Source organism: Rhodnius prolixus, unplaced genomic scaffold (assembly GCF_049639745.1).
Source record: "Rhodnius prolixus isolate KJV_2025 unplaced genomic scaffold, Rpr scaffold_10, whole genome shotgun sequence".
Lineage (NCBI taxonomy): Eukaryota > Metazoa > Arthropoda > Insecta > Hemiptera > Reduviidae > Rhodnius > Rhodnius prolixus.
Window position 1 is genome coordinate 28,737,149 of NW_027411615.1, and position 16,842 is coordinate 28,753,990.

Genomic DNA, 16,842 nt, shown 5'->3' on the forward strand with positions numbered 1-16,842 from the left:
CAACTGAAATCTAATAACTTTTTTTGTACCTCCGCTTTCTTTCTTTTGATTGGCTGTTGGCTTTAATTGGAAAGTAACGCTCCTAATTATTACCACTTTATTTTCAAATATTAATTAATCATAAAAAGTTTTATTAACTCAAAAAATTGATTTATTTTTGTTTTTAAACATTATTTATATTATTTACAAGCTGTAAAAACCAAAAACCAAAAAGAGTAAACCGACTTAAAGCAGCTTAACCGTAGGTTGCCTGTATCCTGTACCCCATCCTAGACACGTTCGATACTCATGCAGCGCTGCCATTAAGTTTTCTTGGTTAATGGCGCTTTCAAAATCTGGAAGAACTTCCAAATGTCGCCATAAAAATATAGGTGTTGGCTATTTTGTTTCTTAGTGTGTGCCCAGTTTGTTGAGGAATCATTTTTGGGAATCAAATAAATAAAGTAGTATTTGTAACATGCAGAGAGGATACTGCGCTTTTGGTATATAAAAAAATAAGTGTCCCTTTGGCAGCTCCCTAAAGAAAGTTGAAGCCCGAGTGCTTAAATTGGGTCTAATTATGGTTGTGTTAAGTTGAACTTAATTTTTCGTGTCTAGAATTTCTCCTTTTTATCTAGTTATTTCACTTTAATAAAAAGTACTGATCAATTTTTAGGGTATTATTGCTGGAAGAGATAAGTACGAACGGTAGATGATAAGGGAAAGAACATAATTACTGTTCTTTCTGAGACAAGTAGCGGGAGCATTTTTAGGTTGCTTGTCTTACACCAAGCCATCTTTTTATAACATCATCATTTACAAATCTCCGATAATTTTCTGATTTTTTTGGGAGAGGATAATTTAGAAAAGTTGGGCAGAAATTCGACTTTAATTTCATTTAAATAAAAGATGATCAACGTCCAGCTAATTACTGATATTAAAACCTATTTTAATAAGAGTGCTTTGAAGCCAATCAAAACATTCAATAATTTATTTATTCATACATTAATTAAGACTCTAGCCAAGACTATAAAAAGACAAAAAAAAAACTATTCCCCATAATCAGGATTGACTACTTATAATCTACTTTATTTTTATGCCCAATCAAGGCTTGCAAGGAGCAACCGCCTCATGTTTATCGCACATTAAAGAAAATTCAAGCCGGCATGTTCAGGATAGGATTCAATCTTTGGGATATCTTCAAACAGTTGGATCCAGATAGAACTTATACTATTCCAGGTAACGAGTTTCAAATTGTAAGTGGATTATTATTGATTTTTTTTTATTTGAAATAAAATTTACACTAGGATCTATCCAGGATTTCAAGATATGAAAGGTAGAAAAAATAACTTTACAAATTAAAAGCTTTGTCCCTGATGAAAATGAACTCCCAAAAAACCTTTTGATTTAGGTACAATAAGTTGCTTACAGGTCTTTTTCAAAAAACTCTGGCAATTTTTTCATAAGAATTTGTCGCAAATTGATTAAACATATTCTCTGATAGAACTAAGGATTCAAGATTGGCGAAGAATCGGTTAAAAAAACAACTCCGTCTTTTTTGCCAACGTTTCGACAAATATGTTGTCTTCATCAGGACCTGGTTATTACAAATACCAAAAATACAAACAATTTAGAGAATCAGTGATATATTATGGTATTTAGCTCATAAGGGTTTTTTTTTTGTTTTTCCTATGTTTGTCTTGTAACGTTTTTGTATTAAAAGAAATTTCCCAATATTTTATTTACTCTTTTTTCAAAATTGAACATTGTAATTACTCTATTGTATCTGTCCCATTGTCAGTACATAAATTCCCGTGAAAGTCCCGCTATATCTGTATATATATACGAGGGTCGTTTGAAAAGTCCGTGCAAAGTCAGAGAGATAGCACTACTGGCGCGTATCGAGGTTATGTTTAGTTAGTAGCATCACTTGGAAGAACACACACCAAGTTTCAGCCAGATCGGTCTATTTCTTTGTGTTTGGCATTCGTTAGAATCGAGGAAGTCGAGTGATTTTCTCACGCTTGACCAAAAACGAAATCGTGTGAAGTGTTGCAAGGACGGTTTGCAGCTGTTCCAGAAGAATCCGCATGACTTTAAGCGTCGTGTCGTCACTGTGGATGAAACATGGATACATCACTACACTCCTGAGACCAAAGAACAATCTAAACAATGGGTTACCAAGGGAGAATCTGCGCCAAAAAAGGCGAAGACCGTTCCTTCGGCCGGAAAGATTATGGCGACTGTCTTTTTGAGATTCGCAAGGAATAATCCTCATCGACTATCTGGAAAAGGGTAAAACTATTACAGGTGCATATTATTCATCGTTATTGGACCGTTTGAAAACCGAGCTGCAAGAAAAACGCCCACGATTGGCCCACAAAAAAGTCCTTTTCCATCACGACAACGCACCAGCTCACACCTCAGCAGTTGTGGTCGCAAAATTAATGGAAATAGGGTTCCAACTCGTTTCACATCCCCCCTATTCTCCAGACTTGGGAGTACTATTTGTTCCCCAATATGAAGAAATGGCTGGCGGGAAAAAGATTTTATTCAAACGAGGAGGTGATTGCAGAAACGAATGGCTATTTTTCAGACTTGGACAAATCCTATTATTCGGAAGGGATCAACAAACTAGAGCAGCGTTGGACGAAGTGTATAAGCCTAAAAGGAGACTATGTTGAAAAATAAAAAAGGTTTACCCCAAAAAATTAAGTAGTTTTTATTTTTGCACGGACTTTTCAAACGACCCTCGTATATAAACCTGTTCTCCAGTTCTGGCTCTTAGTTTTCTGTAACTCAACATAACTCGCATAGCCACGTAAGTTTTCAATAATTACAAAGAATTTATTGTATTTTACTTTATTTTTATATTACTGACTTTTTACTGATTTTCTATGTTACTGATTCTCTAAATTGTTAGTATTTTTTGTATTAGTAATATCCAGGCCGTGAAGAAGACAATATATTTGTCGAAACCGTTGGCAAAAAGACGAGTTGTTTTTTATTTGAACGATTCCTCCGCCAATCCTTAGTTTAATAATTTATGCTCAAGAAGCCTATATATTCAAATATCTTAAGTACATTCAAGAGTGAGAGGTAGAGTTTATATATCTGAAATAATTGATGAAATTATAATTCGGATCCATTATTCTTCTTTTGTTTTGAACCTATGTTTTGGTTATATCTGTAAAATCTTACAGCTTCCAGATTTATCGCTACCCTATTACCCAGGAAATAATAAACCGTAATGCTTTATGGTTTCCACACTGGAAACCATATTATATTCTAATAATTCTGTTGATTTCCCCGTTTTACGTTAGCAATATTATATCTAGATTATTGGAAAATTGAGCCAAATGGTTCATTGTTACTTTCCAATAGTACAGCTGCTTCAAGCTCAGGTACAGGTCGTGCTATGGACCTGAGAATAAGTTTGTTTCATCGAATTTATGGCGAGATAATGCTTATTAATTGAGATTGTAAATCCTAACAACAGTTTCTCAAATAATTCTAAAATTCGATTCGATTCTTGTGTTTTGTTTTTTCTTTTTAGAAACCAAATTTCTCTCAGTACTTAATGGTCCTTTACGACAATTAATTGGCCTCGAAGAAGAAGAAATACTTTCCGTATCAAATTTATTTAAGAAACCCGATGGATATGTAACATATGACCAGTTCTGTCAACTAATACACGACTATAGTGAGTAGAACATATTGTAACATTTAGCTGCAGCATAATGTATAAAACTAGCTGTTAGTAAATGGTAATTATTTAACTTAAAATTGTTTCAACTTTAAAAAAGAAAAACTTTTTGGAGACACAGATCAAAAACATAAGGACTTAAAAAAAAAAAAATACAGGATATTTCCGAACAAAAATTTTTAAAATTCTCGACTTGAGGGCAGAACTTCCTCTGCTTTAGTACAGTTACAGAGACTGTAATAACAAACAAGTTGTTAAGGAAATCATTACCTAAACCACAAAATCAGAAAACACCAAACTATTTCTTAAGCATCAATAAAATAATGATATTATCCTTTGTACAGGACCTCCAGCTGAAACAATGGAGGAAATGGAACGAGAAGATCCTTATACAGTAAATAAAAATTTGACGAAACGAGAAGAGAGAATGCTGTATGAAATATTGACGGATATTGCTGTAAATGTTACTAAAAAAAGACTCGTTCTAAGACCTTTCTTTCAAGATTATGAAATGGTAAAGTCTTTGAAAGTTTTAATTTAGTATAAAAAAAAGAAGTAACTACCTAGTTTTGTTAATTTTGTAATAAGTTATGAGAAATGTTATCTGACCAATTTACCACTTATGTCAACTTTTCGATCAATATTATATCTTCATCAAGAATTTCAATATTGACGAAATGCTACTGTTGGAGTTAGGTAATAATGTAATTATCGTTCAATAAAAACCTCGAATCCTAGGTGCCTTCCTCAAAAAAATTAAATAAATACAGTCTAAGTACGTCGTAACGTTCCAAAGGAGGATTCAATATTGCAATTCAACCGCAATATTACTTCGGTTAGGATAAAAGTTCAATAACAAACAAGCTTGCAAATAAATAATGCATTTTACTATTTGTCAAACAAGGTAAATGATAACTAATCAGATCAAAGGATGAAATAAAACAGTGAGTAAGCCTGATTGCTAATCGACCTCGCTAACACTTCAGCCCCAGTATTATTATTATTATTATTATTATTATTATTATTATTATTTATTTGCTTGAGACCGTGGTCTATACAAAGAGGTTTGTACATTATTATTATTAAATACTTAAATCAGACAGAGAGACAAATAAAAAACAACACACATAAAAAGAAGTACAAAATAAATAAAGCACTTAATAGCAAATAATTAAGAAAGAAATTATAATGAGCCTAGTAATTTGAACTGGAAAAAGATTCTTAACGGAAATATAATATTCTCTAGGTTCTAAATATAACTAAACAAAAATTATTATTTTTCTTTTATATATATATTAATAAATGTGTGTGAATATTAACAGATGTGCTCCTTGTTAATCTAAAACTAAATTTCTCACTTTAAATGCCCCATCCACGAAATAATAAATATCGTTTAATTGCTTTAAACTCGATACTTGTAGCAAATCCACAAGGGGTTCGCTACAATTTTGAATATAATCTCGCAGAAATCTTTCTCTCAGGTTTGCCAACAAGGGACAACCTATAAAGAAGTGATTTAAGTCATCACTTTCACCTGAATTACATATCGGGCAACTTTTTGAGCTATCCAGCACATAACTAATCCCTTTGCGAAATAATCTTATTAATTTAATACAGGAAATTCGCAACTGACATATAATTCTTGTTTTGATGATAGAGCATTTAAAGTTGCTATAGGGCTCAACAAAGTCCAGAGAAGATATTTTCCTGTAAAAAGGGTTATAGTTGGAATTCAATATCCGGACAACATCCTGTGAGAAAGAGTGGTTGGTTAACTTAGAAACCAAATCCGTTTTCAGTTTCTTGAATTCATAGTTATTTTGGTTTTCCCATATATTCTGTTCCCCTATCACTATAAAAAGCTGTTTTACCTGAGAGGCCCAATTAAGTTCTACGGAATTATGAGGAGAACAATCTAATTCCAGCAATTTTTCAAAGCAAATTTTGGGAAGACGATCTGGTGACATTTTCTGTATCTTGTCTAACCAATTAATTATTCTGGAAAATATTTTAATTTTTAACTCTCTTATACTCAACTCAGTTCGGAGTAGATAATTTGGGGTATTTCGAGGGAGTAGAAAGATGGATTTCAAAAATTTGGATTGACATTGCTCAACCACATCAAAATATCTGAGAGCCCAAACCTCCGATAAATATAATAAGGTAGCTTCGGTTATTGCTGAGAACAGTTTTAAGCGACCCTCATTGGATTCCACTCTGCCCTTTCTAAGTATTCCCTTAATCTTACTGAAAGCCATTAAGCCCTTATTTTTGAAGTGATTGGCAGCTATTAAAAACCTACCAGACGTAGAAAGGGGGACACCCAAGTAAGTATAGTTTTGAACTATTTCAATCTTTTGTTCTTCATAATATAAATCCCTCATTACCTTTCGTTTTCCTCTTTTTTGGAAGCACATCATCTTAGTCTTAGATATGTTCAACTGAAGACAATGACATTTACAGTATTCTGCCAAAAGTCTAATTTTCTTTTGCACATCTGACCAACAATCTCCTAGTATTATTCAGCCAATAAAAGTTAATATTTATAAATTATGATCGATAAGTATATTTTAAAAATATAAAAATGTCAGTACAATATATTTTTTTCACATCTGTCAATGGAAGATTCCAGAAACCTTAAGGCAAGGTTGACATGAGGAGGTTTGGGTAGAGGATTTATGTAGGTGTTAAACAGGATAGGACCTAGGATGGAACCTTGAGGAACGCTGGCTGCGGTTGGATTGGGGTATAAGGAGGCAGAGTTTAGGTGGATGACAGACTTTCTGTTGGAGAGGTAAGAGTGGAGGAGTTTAATGAGGTATACAGGAAATTCGATTGATATTGGTATTCGATTAAGCGGAAGAGGAGTCCAGTATGCCAAACGGTGTCAAAGGCTTTTTTTAATTCGAGTAGTACCATGCCAGTGTGTTTTTTATAGTGGAAGTGTGACGTCGTCTACTTTAGTGAGAGAAGGTAAAAAAGAGTTCTAGAATTAGGAGGCTGGACGATGATGTGGACAACATTTCCAAACATTGTCTAAGGATTTGAAGAAGCAAGCTTTAGTGAAAGAAAAAAAAATGGAAGAGAATGACCGAGGAAACAGCAAAACCAAAGAAGGAAGAAGTCACAACTTAAAAAGAAATACCTTAAATAGCAGTCATTATATCGTATCAAGAAAATGGACTTTGAACACAAAATACCCGTATTTATGGGAGAATATGTTACGGAAGTAATGTTAACCTAGTCATCGAAATGGCCCCTAGAAACGCGTACTTTTCAGAAAGTTACACTTACTTTGCGAATAAAGTCCCTAGTTAATTTTATTACATCCATCATTATTAATGAAATCAACTCTCAGATAAACGGAGAATGAAAAGGAACAAACAAATTGGAGGAGACCTCGACCATCGTAGGACAGCCACGGCAGACCATCACCGGAGAATGAGCTATCCTAAGTAAGTGAAGATCTAGCACCCCCAGAATTAAACATGGGAATCCTGGCAAAAGAGGCTATCAACTACTAAATTTGTTCTTAATTTAGTGTCTCTTTGGAAGTGAACTAAGGGCTAACATTTGGGTAATTGCCAATATTTTCAGAAAATACCAAATCAATTACAACAAATTATAATTAATAGAGAAGTGATAATTCAACAGTATTAATAATTAATAGCAGAAACTAATTAGAGACAAAATTATTTTGTTAATCAATAAACGTTTGACCTAATGAAACAACATCTTACACCTGCAGTGAACTACATGATTCAAGTACTACACTGAATATCAGAGGTAAGATTGCTGAGAATTCTCCTGAATTAAAGATAATAATAAACTACTGAAACAAAATATTAATAGAAATAAACATTTAAAAAAATATATGAATTTATATATAATATAAATAAAATAATATGTAATATATTAAATATAAAGTATTTAAAAATATTAAAAAATATTAATTAACGCTAGGTAAATTGATAAGAGGGAATGAATTAGCTCAGAGTTTAGGGTATACTGGATTCCAATGCGAAAATTCTGGCTGCTGGACCGTAGGATTTCTTTTTCTTAAGAGCATCTTACAGCACACTGTGATGGACAGTTTGTCTGTAACGAGAGAACACTAAGAAAAGGCCGGCAATGCACTGAAAAAAGCTCCAGATGTCAATGACCTCAGATCTTGACGCGTCTTAATTATTATACAAAATAATAATAATAATAAATTAATAAAAAAATTTATATTTTAGATAAAAAAAAATAACGGCGTAATTACGAAGACCACGTTTTTTAAAGTATTGGACTTTATGGGAGCCAGATTGGAAAAACATAGACTAGATGTGCTTGTAAAACGTTATATGAGAGATAATTATAGCATAAAATATAATGCATTTCTTAAGGAACTTGATGAAGTATTCGACTACCTGGAGAAGAACAATTATTCTGACGGAACTGGGGTAAATTTTTACTAATTTCATCAGTTTAGATTGCATTTATTTTATTTCTAAAATAGATTGTTTTTTTGATAAAGTTTATTTTCAGCGACAATATACAAAATAAAGAGAATTATCTTCGAATGTCTGAGGAAGAACAAAACATTTTGTATCTTCATATATAAGCACGTTTTATGTAAAAATTTAGCAGATTTAACTATGTAGATCCTCAGTTTTGAAAGTCTGCAAATAGATCGCGATGTGTTTTGAGTTCTTGTTGTTTTATTTGGATTGCAAGTTACATTCTTTTTTCTTCCTAGCATTTGATTTAAGAAACGAGATTGAATGAGTTCTCGCAAGACCGAGTATTCAGCCTTGCATTCGTCCATGATGAGAAATCAAATGCTACACCCTGAAATCCAACACATCTTAAACTGACCTGGAGCAGAAAGCCAAACTCAGGACTTGGGTACTCCTAAGATTCACAGAACTTTGAATAGGTCGGACAATAAAGTAAAAAAAAGTAAAGTAATCGCCTATTTTTTTCAGGCGGGGCTTAACGTCCAACTACCAATTAGGTGTCGTGGACGGAGGCAAGACTAGCAAACATACTTTACTGTAAATTTCTTTTATTAACCATTAAATAAAATCCAAGGCCTAAGACCGGGGAATCGAACCCAGTACCACAATACATATTAGCTTTACTGATCTCGCCTCTAACCCCTCGGCTACCGTGGCGAAGTCGGACAAGAGGGGAAACAATCTAAGCTCTTCTGGAAGTCAACCTGTTGGATAACTAGCTTCTCCCTAAGGAAATAGTATCCTTATGGTAGATTAGGTTTATTTATATTCGGTATAAAACACTTTTGGTCTTGCGTTGATATCTTAAGTTAATGTAGATAAGGGAAGGCACGAATATATTCCACTCTCCCTCTCGTCGACTGGATCGATGGATAAGAGGGGATGAGTGGGATATATTCTCCAACATACCTGGGCTCCACCCTACCTTGCTCGGCAAGGTGCAGTATGTGGAAGCCCGGAGGAACCGCGTGCCGACCCAGCTCTAGTGGATAAAAGAAGAGATAATACTAAAATGATTAGGGGCGCTAATGACTTCAGCAGTCGATGCGCCCCCCCCCAAAAAAAATTAGCTTCTCCAGAGTCATGAAATGTATAGCTAGTCAACAGAATTGACCTTGACCGAGGTCTATTGCCTAAAATTGTCTTCTTAAACCAGGGTGTCCGGTAAAGAATCCGTTCAAGAGTCTGAGTCTCCTCCTCACTCAAAGATGTCTTTTATTACTGGAAGACCCTGGTAATTCTTTGAGACCACCTAGTGCTACATTTTTCACTAACCAAACCTTCTTGGAACTTGCAGGTTCCTCTTTATGATCAAATAGGATCACTTCTGATATCTTCTTTATTGTTTTTTGTCTTCTTTTTTTTTTTGCATCTTCCGAGTCGATATTTCTTTCGACCAATAAAGTATTATTTATCTTCTACATTATCTTTTAATTGAAGAAAATATTAAATGAAGGTATTAATATTAAACGAGAAAAATGTCGACCCTTTGCGCAAAGAAATGTTTTAAGTCTATAAATTACGTCCCGACTAAATTTCGTCTCATTTTTATTTCGTAAATCACTTAAAACCAAAAGGTTTGAGGTTTTTTGGTTCCGTACAGTAATGAAGTTTTTTTTAAAAAAATAAAACATTTAGCTTTTATGTTTTATCCGTGTCAAAAACTTTAAAAGTCAATACAGATTAAACATTTTAATGTTCAATGTTTTCAAAATTATATTTTTCAAAACAAACACCTTAGACCAACAGCTTTTATAAGGGGCATCAAAAAAAAAGGTACTTTAAAAGATTAAAAACAACTATTACACTAAACATCAGGGGGTTAAAGGTATACATAAAGGTGACGTATGAAAAAGAGAACCCTTAAAAAAATCTTCCCTCTCACAAATTTATTTAAAAGAAGAAACAAAAAACAAAAAACAATGGCACAAAAGAGGTTGAGCTCCAGAACAAAGTTATTTGAATCGAATTAATTAACAGCTTTCTTTCGAGTGTAATAAATTATTGAGCACAGCGATGGGGATGAAAGAGTTGTTCAGTTGTTAGTGTGCGCCAGTGTTCGGTGTTGTGCTTAAAAGAAAAAAGGGAAATCACTCTCTAATCAAAGTAAGACAAGAAAGAAGTTCCTAATTAGTAGTATCTCCCCTGGGATATTAAATGATTGATTACCAAGGGAATTTGTTCAATTCCTGGCTTGGAAGATAAAGTTTAAATTCATCTCTACGCTTTAAATTGAAATAGAAGCATGAATGCTGGACGAGATGATAGTGGAACATGAGATAGTTCCAATTAGATTAGATTGCATAAAAGGAAGGCTCCTGTAAGAGAAGAAATGCAGCAAAACTTGCCCATTGTTCCCAGGACGATCGTAAATTACCAGATTCTCGTACTAATAGTACGAGTATTATTGGCAAAAGATTAGGCAGCATCTTTTGCCCTCTTCAGTAAAAATCTGAACCAAGATTCTTGAATAGTTGTAGCTATATTGAATTTAAAAATAATATTTAATTTTTTTACTTCTACTAGCAACTGTGGGACCCATCTAATATACCACTATTTGAGAAAGCGCCATTAAGAGGGCCAGAAGTGGGTCTCCGTCAGGTATTTCTTCCAAACTGGAGGGAGAAGAACAAAGTTGATCCCAGGGAAGTGGAAATGATCATAACGAAGATTAGAGATCACGTTCTACGCAACAAAATTAGAATGCGCGATTTTTATGAGGTAATTTAATCACAGTATTTTATATCTTGCATCTTGAAGTACATTATCAGGGATTTCTGTTAGGGTAGCCACTTAAGAAAAAGTAAAAGTGAAAACGCATCCATAAAAAAGTTGCATTGCAATTTGCTGAACTTACAAAATACATCTAAAAAGCGAGTTTCCCAGTTAAATCACTTTGCTTGACTGATATAAAAGTTATAATTATACAGCTGATTAACAACTTCAAATGCGTTAACACCTTTATTGACTTACTGACCTTCTATGTAAATAATATTTTGGAATTTTGAATTGGTATTATACAAAAAACATTTTGGAATATTCTAGCGAACATTTATGAAACAAAACGAAATTAGCTATACTAAAAGACGTATAGATATATTCCCAACCGCAGTTTCTTGTTAATTTTTGAGTAATAGCTCCATTTTAATGCATACCTCCGTAGTCATAGAGCGACTGATGAAGGTACTAATCCTTGTTAAACGTTCGCCACTTGAGTAAAAACATTTCTTGACTTTTTTTGCGTTTATTTGTGCTACAATCAGCGCGTTGGAGCTATAAGTAACAATGATAACAGAGTAACAAATGAAGCAAACGAGTGGAGAAGTTATCCCCAGTGGTAACACTCAAAACATTAGTCTGTTAGGCTGGAAACATAGTGGAGCGGCGAGCAAAGCGGCGATGATAGCGAAGAGCGAAGCGGCGAAATCAAACACAAGTAAACATATGGGACCGCGCATAGTGGCGAGCAAAGCGAAGATAGAGCAACTCTATCTATTTCTAGTTTTTGTTTTTGCCGCTGTGCTCTTCGCTATCATCGCCGCTTTGCCCGCCGCTCCACTATGTTTCCAGCCTTAGTCACTCTCTTCACTCTAGAGAGGAGATCAAGAAGGGATCAAGTCTTTTAAGGCGTCTATCAGGAAGAGTTCTAAAAGAAAGATTTTGAGCTAGAGGATTATTATATGAGATTGTAGGTTGAAGTGGAGTTTTCTGTATCGTGTTTTCAGCGACTTGGGTGATAAAAGGGAATGTTAAGGTCAGTGTGTATAGTCAGGTTGGAGTCATAAAATGGAGCGTGTACAATAGTTCGAAGTATTTTAGATTGAAGAGATTGAATCCTTACGGAGATTGGAGCGTTTGGGTTGAACCCCACAGCTCTATTCCATACGCCCAGATGGGTTTTAAAGCAGAAGTATAAATCAGTCATTTTGTTGTCCGGAGAGAGTTTTGATCTTTCGTCTAAAAGTCTTTTAAGTAGTCGATAGCTTACGTTTAGTCCTGTTCTTTTTTAGTCTAGTGTGGAGGTTCCAAGCGTTAAGACTTTTAAGTAAAAAAATTAAGTATCAAAATAATATTTCCGACATGCAGTCCGCTCTAGCTCCAGTGTCACTTCCGGTTTAAATTCAGGCCATCAAAAAAAAAAACTCCAGGCAATTACCGATTGTTTTCAAAATATTGTGAGCAAAAGGGAACACTAACATTGATAATTTTCGAGTATCATCTAAATTTTGGTATGCAAAAAATATTGTTTATACAGAAGATTAAAATAATGTGTATGATTTATCATTCAGGATATTAAAGTTTTGCAAACAAAATGGTGGTTGCCCACTTCAAGCGAACGATTGAATTGATGAGCCTATAAATAAATAAAGAGCTTTCAATAAAATAAATAAATGAAATAGAATGCGCTTTATGCAAAATAATATAAATTTTATAAATGCATATTTTTTTATAGAAAAAAATAAATAAATAACAAATACTTCATCACTACAATATCGTATTGTGCAAACATAACTGAATTAATTTGACCATATTTATTTTGTAACAGTTTGATTTTATCTTTGTTTATTTTTATTTATTTATTTATTTATTGTTTAAAACTTTATTTATTTTAGGCAGTGAATGTAATTTATTTATCATGTTTTACTATTGGAATGCCAGTAAACTGGCGTTGAAAACTTACCTTATTTCCGTTTTTTTCCTTCAATATATAATTTGAAAATGATTCATAAGTATTCAGAAGAAGTTTTGTTCTTTCAAACATAATATAGAGTAACTTTACTCTTTAATTCTTAGTTCCAAGTGACGGATATATTGAAGGACTAAAGAAATGCCATTCTTTGTATTCACCAGAGTAAAACATTAAGAAAAAGATTGCCAAAAAGATAGATAACGCAGTCTCTTTACATCTCCGACTCTTTACACTGTCTTATATTAGGAGCTGAACGAGTTTACGTATATCCGATTCTGGTCGATGGATCCTTTGTTAGGATCTTGTGAAGGATGAATCTCAAAAGAGACATCAGAAAGACTTAGTTCGGCCAGAGCAGAAAAAAGCGAAAAAGAAGTGAAACTACGAGAAACAATTCATGAAAGAATAATGCTTGCTTAGGATTGAAGATTGGCGAGGAATCGGTCAAATAAAACAATTCGGGTTCGCCCGACGAAGAATGAGGAATCGGTAAAACGATTCCTCGCCAATCTTCAATCCTAAGTTTAACAATTTACGGTCACGAAACCTATAAATTCATAATAATGCTTGCGTTATTCTACAATAGAACTAAGATGGACTAAATATGATACACGGTTCTTGAAATTTGGCCTGTTCAAGGTAGAAATGGTTATTGATATTTGAAAGGTGAATAATGTAGAGCATTTTAATAATGGAATTGATATTGAAATTCAAGTGCAAAGAGTATGACTAAAATATTCAAATCTTAAATTTAAAATTTTAACTAACAAGAAATTAACGGAACTAACAAGAAATTTTACCCTTACTTAATTTATGATGTTTTAATTTTACCCTGGAGATAGTTACCAAAAATAGTTACAGTAATCATCTCCTAGCAATAATGTTGAGCTATATTTTGTGTTATATAGGAGTACGATCCTGGCGAAACAGATAGAGTAGACGAGAATGACTTCATAATGGGACTAAGGTGGCTAGCTTATGGCAGAGTGAATACTGTTAATTTGTATTTAAACCCAAAGGAGGTTGATCTTCTAATATACTTATATTCCGATCCAGTATACCCAGAGAGGAAATTATGGAAAGTACTCGAAGACGATGTGGAAGACAGTAATATATATATAGCACACATTTGAATTATTTAGTTAATTATCAGAATGAATTAGATTAGATTCATTGAAGGTTAGACAAAAAGCATTTCAGAAGGTCTTATAGAAGATTAGCAAACTTTATCTTCCAGTATCTCCTTTGGTATTGCATGTCTAATGTTTTACATTTCTCCATTTTGAAATTATTTGTTGTTTAAAGATGGCGTGAGTCAAAATACACATATTGGAGATCATTCTAGCAATATATTTAGTACTTTTCCTTCGTTTTTAAGTAGGACGACCATATCTGCAGTATCTAGTTCTGCTATTGGTATTGTTGAAAAGAGCCCAAATAGAGAAAATAACTGGATATGCCAGCTAATCTTTCGTAATTTTCTTTTCGTTTTTGATGTTTGTTGCCCGAATCAGGATGACCCATATGTATATTTTAGCTCAGCTGCAGGTATTTTTTGGCCAAAGTCATATTTTACTCCATCAGTTATCATCTCTGCTATCATCTATACTCACAGCTCCGTTGTAAACGTACCCTAAGGGCAGAGATGATAACTGATAGAGTAAAATATAATCGCTGATTAGTGTGCACAACAGAGCTGTGATACATGCAACATGTCCGAGAAGTGAAGAAGAGTTTTTATGTTCAGCAGCAACGAAATGGTATATTTTAAAGAAAAAACGCTTTAGAAAATATCATGTACATACCATAAATAAAAAACGAAGTACTTTGGGTGAATTTCACTATTTATATAAGGAACTTAGAAATTATCCGGATCGTTTTTTTGAATATGTAAGGATGGGTCCACCCACATTCGACTATATTTTAGAAAAAATAAGGTCAAAATTAAGAAAACTTTGGAAAAATTGTCATGGAAATCCTATAACCATAGAAGAAAAACTAGTGATTACTCTTAGGTAAGTAATGATTTTATTGAAAAAAAACAAAACAAATAAATACACATGAAAATAAATGTAAGCACGATTTAAAAAACAAAATATTGTTTAAAAGTAAATAATAAAATAATAACCAAAAATAATGAGTAAAGACAGCACTAAATAATTTTTCGACGTCCATTTTGAAGCTCCGATACTGGAGTTCAGCTAGCAGAAAAATGAAAAATTCAATTCTATCATCTATGCTCCTTTATAGCAGAGTCACTAGTCGAAGCTTCGTTGTGCACGCTCATAAGATGTACTAGGTTATTCTATAAGCGCTGATGCACCACTGCTATCATCTCCGCTATCATCTATGCTCACAGCTCCGTTGTGAACGTACCCTAAGGGAAACCTCTGACTGTCTTATAGGTCTGTGAGTAAAGGGTTGGGTGGGTTGGATGGTCAGGAGTGGGGGTGGCAGCCATATTAAACAAAAAGTGCCCCAGAATCCCTATTTTTCCCCTACTTTTTTGATCAAAACTCTCTGTAATTACTAATTAATCTATTTAAATAAGCATTTGAAAAGACAAAGTCACAGTTACCACCTCTTTTTTTTTATAAAGAAATAGACGCTGCGGAATTAAAAAAATGGCCCAGAACTCCTTTGGACATACCCTCACAAGAGATAGTTGAAAGGTATCCAATACCAGATAGGCCGCCAAAAAAATGCGAAACAATTGATGATTTATTGTTGGGATTTAAAATGAAAATGGCTAAAGAAAAAGTTGACCTTGCAGGGGCGTTTCTTCGGATAGATATGTAAGATATAACAATAAAATAAGTTTTAAATTAGAATCTATAATGAACTATTATTGTACAGGGTAATATTCTCTATGTGCAGGCAATTGAGTAAACGTTAAAAAATTATGTCGTTGCTACGTTAATATTGATTCAATATAATTAGCTCCGGAGAATTTCCTGGTATATTATTTAGATATATTTAGGTCTATTATTCTAAATTAATAGATCTTCATTTCAATCAGACGTCAAACAATAGGCTAATGTACAATTTAAGGCTCACCTTATACCGTACAGAACTAGACGACTCTGGAAAAGAAGACTCATGTTTCTGCAACTAGATCGATAAAGGATTCAAAGAAAAGAAAATGAACCAAAAGGAGCTAAGAGTCTTACTTGGGAATCGTTGCAATAGGCATACCTTGGTCCTCTCCATTTACACTGCAGCATAAATAGGTCTTACTGAGTTACTAATCCGAGGGCGGCCGAGAGGAACTTTAAAAGCATGGCATCTCAAGGAAATGTGAATTCAAACTAAAATGACGAAGATACTAAGTACTCAACTTATACTGATATGAAAAGTCTAGGAACTCCTCAACCTTGCTAACAGCTAAGTGTTCATCTCTTTCTCTCAGCTAATATTTCTATGATTCGACAGCGTTGTCTTCTATCCGGGAAATTTAAATTAATGGCCGTATTTAAGGAACAATTATAATTTTCTAATTTATTATTGCCTTCGTTAGGGCTTGAAAAATTATTAATTAATTAATTAACAAGAAGTAAAATTAGGAGAAAATATTTTCAGTTTGTTCCATAAGATTAACTCGGCAGACGGACAAATGTCCATTGTCTATAGTGTATATGCTATTTGAATTTTTGTTTCTATTTTATAATTTTATAAATAAAAGCACTACTTATCTCTCTATCTATCTATCGTTAGGCCTTGAATAATAGGACTTTTTTTAGGATAATAATACTTCTTTCAAGATCAAAGTTAGGGCACCTTTTGTGTCCTTCATCAGAGGCTTCTGAAGATGATTCAGAAGTCTGTGATTACTGCGGTATCTAATTTACCTGGTCCATTTTAATGCTAATAAGAACTTTATTATTTCTAACTTAACTCAAAATTTAGTAAGTTCTGATGAATTAGAAAATGGTTTTAATACTTCCTGACACTAATTCTAAAATTAG

The 16,842-nt window shown here is 33.5% G+C and overlaps 2 protein-coding genes across 2 annotated transcripts in view; one reads left to right on the forward strand and one right to left on the reverse strand.

Annotated features, from left to right (window-relative positions):
- Yip1d1 (Yip1 domain-containing 1) overlaps window positions 1-16,842 on the reverse strand; it is a 293,838-nt gene that overhangs the window by 182,978 nt on the left and 94,018 nt on the right. The gene's annotated exons all lie outside the window — the stretch shown is intronic.
- Window positions 1-16,842, forward strand: part of LOC141456669 (uncharacterized) — a 33,708-nt gene that overhangs the window by 2,055 nt on the left and 14,811 nt on the right. Inside the window, exons 2-8 of the mRNA XM_074132833.1 lie at window positions 1,089-1,218; window positions 3,536-3,682; window positions 4,030-4,199; window positions 7,924-8,130; window positions 10,714-10,908; window positions 13,786-13,984; window positions 15,477-15,672. Of these exons, the coding sequence (XP_073988934.1) occupies window positions 1,089-1,218; window positions 3,536-3,682; window positions 4,030-4,199; window positions 7,924-8,130; window positions 10,714-10,908; window positions 13,786-13,984; window positions 15,477-15,672 (1,244 nt within the window). The remainder of the gene's footprint in view (window positions 1-1,088; window positions 1,219-3,535; window positions 3,683-4,029; window positions 4,200-7,923; window positions 8,131-10,713; window positions 10,909-13,785; window positions 13,985-15,476; window positions 15,673-16,842) is intronic.